At 34.9% G+C, this 8,581-nt stretch overlaps 1 protein-coding gene across 1 annotated transcript; it reads left to right on the top strand.

Moving 5' to 3' along the window:
- The first annotated feature begins 528 nt into the window (after positions 1-528).
- LOC139891939 (amino acid transporter AVT1I-like) lies at positions 529-5,756 on the top strand. Its single transcript, XM_071874966.1, has 3 exons — positions 529-676; positions 3,653-4,260; positions 5,241-5,756. The coding sequence occupies exons 1-3, from the start codon at positions 529-531 to the stop codon at positions 5,754-5,756; spliced, it is 1,272 nt and encodes a 423-aa protein (XP_071731067.1).
- Positions 5,757-8,581: the final 2,825 nt, after the last annotated feature.

Genomic DNA, 8,581 nt, shown 5'->3' with positions numbered 1-8,581 from the left:
AATTGGACAACTGTCCAACAGAGATAATATTGATTGATTGATAGTATGGTAATTAGATAAATATTTTTAAAACTGTGTTTTGTAAGTAGATATTTTAAGTAGAACGCGCGGTGAATGTACATTTTTTGTTTTTATTTTTATTTTTTTTAACCTAATTAACTCCGTTATAGTACTATGACACTTTTTATAAACGACTCTACTCAGAACAAGTTCTAGGAGCTACTAATTATACTTTATATAAGGCCACTTGGTTTGATTTTTAATATTATCAAGACAAGATACGGCACACACGATGCATGCTTTGGGCTTCCATTTCAACCCACCACGTACTTCACACGTGATCATCGGTTTATTATATATATGGTTTAAAGTAGAAGACTTGCACACTTCCATAAGAAAAGGTTGAGACCTTAGAAAACTTTTATGCAAAAGCACTCAAACATATACCTCTTAATAACTTAATTACCAATAGTACATTACAAATTAACCTTTTCTTTCTTTTTGTGAATGAAAGAAAAAACATTTACAATGGAGGTGAAAAAGCATGAAGATTACTCTGTTACATTACCACTATTATTTGATAATGAAAAAAAGGAAGAAGATGAGGAATACATAAGTAGTACAGGAAATGCTTCTTTTATCAGTACTTGTTTTAATGGTGTCAATGCTCTCTCAGGTGTTTTTCTCTTTCACCTCCTTTCTTTTGTTTACTTGATTTATGGTGATTTATTGTAATCTAGCTCTAGCATAATCCTTCCCATATTATAGTATTAAAAACAGTGAAATAGCAAAATACCTTCTTCTTTATTTTTCTCCGTATGATGGTAGGCTAGTAATTTCGAGACCTGCAAAATAAAACCGAGTATCATAGGTTCAATCGTAATCACACGTCCCTATAATCAGGGCCGGCTAAGGCTATGGGCGAAACGGGCGACGGCTCGGGGCATCACGCGGTTAGGGGCATCATTTCGAAAAAATTTATTAATACCCATAGTTTAAACCACATAAAGATATATGATAAAGATATATGTTTGCGTAACTGTTCGGGGGCATTTTAAAATCATTTCGCCCGGAGCATGTAAAAATTTTGGCCAAAGTTTGACCGGCCCTGCCTATAATATAATCACTGGTTACACGATTTTCCTTTTCTAAATTTAAAAACTCTCTTAAATTAACAAGAAAATTATAAATGTTTATTTCAAATAGTGACTTTTTATATCTAATATTTGATAGAAGTATTTGATTTGATGATTTAAGTATTATTAATTAATGGTATTCTGAATTATAAATCAAAAATATAAAATTATGTTAAATATGACCAGTTTAACTAGTATAACTTTAATAGTTAGAGCTATGGCTATGTTTAACACACACTTAATTTCTATTTCAACAACAAACAGTTCACTTTATTTATTTATTTTTTTCAAATTAAACGTCTCACCACCCCATTTAATAAAGTCAAAGTCAAACTTGTCTCTTTTTTTGCATTTGAAGATATGCTTGTTAATTGTGCTTTAAATACTTCATCTTGAAACCTACAATCGGTTTCGGTTATTGCACTAATCAAAAGATTCTTTCCGATTATCTGTCCGTTCTCAACTTCTCGTAGATGTTTTTGTCCCCAATATTTCTCATTAGAGATCTCCATTAGACCACGTGTCACGTGAGGTCTTGTGAGCTACAAGTAAAGGGTTGTGATCCTCATGATAAAACCTTTTGTTTCAAGATAACGTATGATCCTAGGTAGCAATGACACATGGCCTTATATAAAATTGGAACCATGAGCCAATGTAGGAAGGGGCTTTTGGGCTTCCCTAATTTATTGTACGTATTCATTTTAAGCTGACCCAAATTAATTGTCCGATTTTACAAAGGAGATGATAAATCCAACACTCTTTTTACTACTTTCAACTATTTTTCAAGCTATTTTCTAAAATACACCTGTAATACTAATAAATCAATATTAAAAAACAAAAAACTGATACAACCTCACCTTCATATCTCGTTAGTCATTACTCACTTTTTTCTCTCTTCCTCTCTTTTTTTTTACCTCACCTTCTGCTATTTTCCTTTTTACCATATCAAGAATATTAATCCTTTATTTCTTTTTCTTTTTTTTGAAAGGCAATTCTAATTCTTCATTTCTTCTTTTCCTTTTATGAGTACTAATTACTATATTTATATCCAAACTAAAAACACTAAATCAATTGATCCCTAACAAATCAACTACAAACCCAAAAAAATCATAACTAGAAAATTACGAACAAGATGTGAACAAAAGTATAATAGGCAGTAAATACGTTTTTGGGTTTGTTGACTATGGGTTTTGTATCAAATACGGAGTACGTTTTGGGTTAGTTGACTATGGATTTTGTATTAAAGCATTTTTGGCTTTGTTGACTATAGTTAAAAACCTGCTGACTGTGGGTTTTGTATCAAATCATTTGATATCATTTAGGTTTTCTTTCAGTTAGTCTTAAAGTAGGCAGTGAATATGTTTTGGGTTTGTTATACTAGTTTAGCTCTACTCTCATCTTTTTAATATTACTCTTTGATTTGGTAAAGAAGAAAAAAGAAAATAAAGGTGGGAAAGAAGATAAATAAATATGAAGTACTCCGTAAAAGGCAAAGGAGAGAGAGAGAGAGAGAGAGAGAGAGAGAGAGTAGAAATGTAGGTAAAGTTGTATCGGCAATGTAGATGTAAATTTATTAATATTCATTTGTTTGGTAAGGGTATTTTAGGAAGTAGTTTGAAAAAATGGTGGAAGTAGTAAAAAGAGTGTTGAATTTATCATCTCCCTTTTACAAATAGAAAAAAAATAAAAAGTTTAAGTTCTATTATGCTCGTAATATATATATGTAGATATAATTAAAGGAGAAAAAAATGTAAGGATAAAACTGAAAAGTAAACAGAAAGTATTATGATATTTCTTTAAATTGTGTATTTTTTTATCTGGGGACAATTAATATGAAACACATAGAATATTTATTTTTATTTTTTACTGCGAAAAAATAGAATTTAAATGACCAAACATCAAGTTGTTATAAATTGATCCGGATTCCGGACCCTAGCTAATCTGATTGAATAGATTCGATCGATCTAATTGATAACTCAAAGAAATAGACCCTGATTACACTGTGCAACATTGACAAACCACTAACAACGATTACAATTTCTTATGCAACGAACCTGAAATTTTCCACTGCACGATAACTTTGAAGTTTGATGTATGAAATCATGTGTTAGCGGTGGATCTAACTTTAAATGAATCCAGGTTTTGTAACATGAGCCTTGACTATGGACTTATATGAGTAATATAACAATAAAACATATTTTGTCAAATTAGAACCTATTTTGTGCTGCCAATGGGGCTTTGCCTCATTGGTAACCATGCTTGCATGGTTTTCTAGGAGACCCGGGTTCGAGTCTCACCAGGGGGTTTTCCCCACCTGCCCGTTTGGATGGTGGCGGTTTCCTCCTGAAAAGTGCGATGCGATGCGATCTAACCACTAACCGTGCGATGAAAACTAACATGCCTTTCAAAAAAAAAAAAAAAAGAAAAAAAAAGAACCTATTTTGTGCTTTATCAACTAAGAGATGTACAATAAAGAAAATTAAGTACTGATGATTTGGCCTTGATGGGATTAATAGGAGTTGGAATACTTTCAGTTCCATATGCATTAGCATCAGGAGGGTGGTTGAGCTTGATACTACTTTTCATAATTGCCAGCTCAACCTTCTACACAGGATTATTAATCAAAAGATGTATGGATGTTGATCCAACAATAAGAACTTATCTCGACATTGGTGAACGAGCATTTGGAAAAACAGGGAGGATGTTAGTATCAATGGCTATGAATGTAGAGCTTTACTTAGTTGCAGCTGGTTTCATGATCTTAGAAGGTGATAATTTGAGTGAATTATTCCCAGAGATGGATTTTGAAATTTATGGGACTCATATTGGTGCAAAAAGTGGATTTGTGATTCTTTTTGCTATTATTATACTTCCTACAAGTTGGTTAAACAGCATGAGTGTTCTTTCTTATATATCAGCAAGTGGAGTTATAGCCTCTGTGATCATTTTATGCTCGGTCTTTTGGGCCGGCGAGTTTGATGATATAGGTTTTCAAGAAAAGGGTAAAATTGTAAACTGGAATGGAATACCGTCAGCTATTAGCTTATACGCATTTTGCTACTGTGCTCATCCGGTTTTCCCTAACATCTATACATCCATGAGAAACCAACGTCATTTCTCAAAGGTATATTCGCAATCTGCATCATGCATCATCACTAATAACATTATGTAATCGCAGGGCCGGATCTACTCTAGGCCCAGTGGTTGCACGGGACACCACCGAAATACGCGATGTAGTGAAAGTTTTGTTTGGGTTTTTAACTAGTGACATCAGTAGAGAGTGTACATTTTTTTTTTACACCATCGAAATAAGACATCTAGTAGAATTTTTTTTTTTTTTTGGGTTTTAACCGGTGTCACCAATGACTACAAATCCTAGATCCGTCACTGTGTAATCGGGTAAACGGGTTAGTTTTTTTATGTCCAAGTTACACGGTAACCTTATATTTATTACCTAGTGACTTTCACTGGCTGGGTTGTGTACATTAGAGTATGTGATCGGATTACTCGCCCTCCCGGATAGCTCGATTAGGAAAAACCTTCTACCGTTTTTTACCTTCACATGTAAGACGTCCGGGAGGACATGGGAAGACCACATTCACTATAAAAAAAAATTCATTTTTTTACACTTTCATTATTTTTGACACTTTAAAGAGTGAATAATTTTTTACACCCATAATTGTCACAAAATTTCTGACACTTGCATCAAAAAGGCAACATAATGACACTTAAAAGTTTCAAAAAGTTTATAACATTTAATATTTTTGACACCATATTTTTCACGTTTATAACTTATATTCACACTTTTAAGTGTAAATAACTTATTTAAAAAGTGTCAAAAACTACAAGTTTAGCTGTATTGCGTGTACATTATACATATGTATAATAACTTAGCCATTTCCGTTGTTTTGTGTTTATTTGAGTGTTGTTTAGTTACTATAGCGTAAGGGCATTTTCATCTTTTTAATAAAGACCTTCGGAATTTGCTTTATTGTTCCCCAGTTTCTAGCCCAATGAAATGGGCTTGGTCCCACCTTCTAGCCCAACCAAGTGGGCACACCAATAGCTAGTTTACTAAATATGTGTAAATTTTCGACATTGCAGGTCTTGTTCGTTTGTTTTAGCTTTTGTACATTTACTTACACAACAATGGCAGTTATCGGATACCTCATGTTTGGCACAAAGGTACAGTCACAGATAACATTAGACCTTCCAACCAACAATCTCAGCTCAAAAGTGGCCATATGGACGACTCTCGTTACTCCAATAGCGAAATACGCCCTAATGATAACACCAATCGTCAATACTATAGAAGCATGGATTTTGTCTTCATATAACAAGAGATCGTATAATTTCCTGATTAGAACGATCTTGATGATAAGCACCGTCATTGTAGCATTGTCTCTACCCTTTTTTGGATATCTCATGTCGTTTGTGGGAGCGCTCTTAAGTGTCACAACTGCGATAACTATACCTTGTTTGTGTTACTTGAAGATTTCAGGCATTTATAGGAGAATTGGCGTCGAGATGATGATTGTTTGGATCGTTGTGTTAATTGGCATAGTTGTCGCAGCTGTGGGAAGTTACATATCGCTACTAGATATGATAAATAACGTGTGAGCAGCAAACTTAACTTCAAAGGTAAGCTACCTTGTAGAAATATTTGTTCTAACAATAGCTTAAAATCATAAGTATAACTACTTGAACGTAACGGATCACAAATTTTCAAGGAAATACATGTCTATCCAATAATCAATTTTTTTTCATTGTTACAGCAATGTTAAGTTAGAGTTTTATCATTACGAATGATACTATGATAGTATATATGCATTAAAAGCAATAAGTACATACTCTCATTTTAGGTTTTGTTTTTAATATATCGTTCACCTAGTGAATTGTTCAAAACTAGCAGAGTGTGAGAGTATTTTCTTGTTGTGAGGTTTTTGGGTTTTAATTATATCTGGTGTTGATCTTCAAAAATTCACACTTTGGAGTTAGCGTCGACTTGACTTGTAACGTTTATTAGTTTCGAGTCCGTTCGGTTTCTTTCTTTGTTTGTACCCGTTTGGATCTTCATTTTTCAATGAAGGTTCCGTTTTATATAGTTCTCGTTATTTTGTCCAAAAAGAGAAAAATTCTACTTTAGAAAAGTGTGAAATGTGAGACTTGACTGCACACCTTAACTGATTATCTCCAACACATCATGATTGGTCACTGAGCGTGAACATTATCTTTATCTCTATCAGTTCTACCTTAGGCAAAGAATATCATATGGCCACTTTCGAAACAAGTGATTAAAATAAATGCAAGCGCAGTAGTTAGAAAATTATAAATTCTTAAGATTTATGTTCAAGACTTTTTTTTTTAAAGGCAAGACAATATATTTCATTTATATATAACAAATATATACAGAAGTGTAGATATATGTGAGTATGAAAACGGGAAAGCTAGACAAGCTACAACTGCTAGAACTGATGAACGAAAAAAAAGGGGAAAATACAAAGTTTCTGATCATGAAAACGGCCACGAGTCACCAATCCGAGAAAAAAAGACACGAAATGGGAGGGAACAAAGTATAACGATGACTTGGATACCCAAGTAGGGAGCGTTTCGGAATCCCAGTACTGAAACTAATCAGCGACAAAGAGACCCAAGACGACCCCCTTTTAGTTATATATGTACTCGACCCAAATGCGTCCCCAACCGGATAAATACATCATGATATCCGAAGCAAAAACCAAATGAAGCAGCGAGCTTGTATAAACGAAGGGGTAAAATGTTGGTGATTTTAGCATGATCCAACATTCATTTTAGGGATTGGATTACTATGTTGAAAGTGTTTTCAAACCATTGATACGTTACACGAATTCGGAGAGTGTGGAGTACACGTTCGTAAAACGTAAGGTGGTTTGAGGTATTATTTTGGACTTGGACATAACATTTGAAACTTAAGGAATGCGAAACGCGACTTGAAAAGGCCATACGCACGAAAAACCAAAACACAAAATTGAGCTGCTGGACACAGGGTTAAGCCGCGGCGCGGCTCAAAGGGTGTTTTGAGGGTCGAGACTTGTGTCAAAACCAAGGTGCTGTAGGTGTAACGACCCAACCCGTCGTATTCCGGCCCATAAAATTTTTTTTTTCCCTTTTTAATACTTTAATATTAATAACATTAAGGTCACAATTATGTTTCCAAACGCTTCCATTACAATGTTAAGTTTAGACAACTTTTAAAGGTTTAATACATAAGTTTAAATATCCAAACGGGCATTCACATAACCCGTCTACATCATCAAAAGATTGTTTCGACACGACTAGTTTAATCTCCAACAAAACCGAGCATGGTGATTGGTAAAACACTACCCAATCCTAAATCGATCAACAAGCAAAGTCTTCTAAAGCAACCTACAAAAGTCCACTAGTTCCCACGCTTACCCGAACCGCCACCTTGCGAACCTATAAAAATAATATCAACGAGAGGGTAAGCTATAAAGCTTAGTGAGGATAAACATACTATATACATACATATGCATAAAATGAATACAAACACCAACACAATTAGTAAAGACATACCGCAATCCAAGTATAACTAAGCAAAGCTATACGTAACGTACCACCAAGCCAAAACCGCAAGATTAGCTACAACGTACACTATGTATATATATACGCATATACAATATATAACCGATACACAAGGTTAACCCCTTAACCCTAAACACATGAAGGTTGGCCGAACTACACGTGCCTAAGTGAATCCGAAACTACACACGATTCATTACCTTCACCTCAACGACAATAGGGATGCCCGAACTACACGCGACATTGTGAATCCAAACTACACGAGATTCACTAGTGAAGCCGAACTACACGAGAATCACTACCCTAGGCCGCAGCACAACAACAATGGGAACGCCCGAACTACACGTGACATCGTGAATCCGAACTACACGAGATTCACTAGTGAAGCCGAACTACACGCGAATCACTACCCACATCACCTCAACAACATCACGGGGTTGACCTACTCGTCAACGTGAATTCGTATCGCCCGAAATTCACTACCCCAAGGGTGGTAACCCAAAAAGCACAAACGTACCTAAAGGACCCAAAACTCATAGAGTCCATCATCACATACACGTGTAAAGTGAACCCGAACGCTCAAGGATCACTCTACTCCACCCGCACCCATCCTATGCATACATACACATACAATATATTTACACTCACCTTAGTGCCTTGATGAATGCAACCGAATAATCCGCAACACGTCAATGGAAAGTACCTATTCCATTTATCACATAACAAACAACACAATTAGGGTGAATTACAAACCAACCCAAATTGACACTTAGTGCAATTTTGACCCGATTGCACTTCCAAGCACAACCAATGCCCAAACTAACCAATAATCACTTAACACTAGTAAAAATGGTCCTATAAAGCCA

Source organism: Rutidosis leptorrhynchoides, chromosome 2, assembly GCF_046630445.1.
Source record: "Rutidosis leptorrhynchoides isolate AG116_Rl617_1_P2 chromosome 2, CSIRO_AGI_Rlap_v1, whole genome shotgun sequence".
Classification (NCBI taxonomy): Eukaryota; Viridiplantae; Streptophyta; class Magnoliopsida; order Asterales; family Asteraceae; genus Rutidosis; species Rutidosis leptorrhynchoides.
This window is presented reverse-complemented; position numbering and strand designations above follow the sequence as displayed.

Coding starts and splice junctions, on each gene's coding strand:
- LOC139891939 (XM_071874966.1), top strand. CDS start 529: ATGGAGGTGAAAAAGCATGAAGATTACTCTGTTACATTACCACTATTA. Junction 677..3,652: donor TGGTGTCAATGCTCTCTCAG/GTGTTTTTCTCT, acceptor TGGGATTAATAG/GAGTTGGAATACTTTCAGTT. Junction 4,261..5,240: donor ACCAACGTCATTTCTCAAAG/GTATATTCGCAA, acceptor TCGACATTGCAG/GTCTTGTTCGTTTGTTTTAG.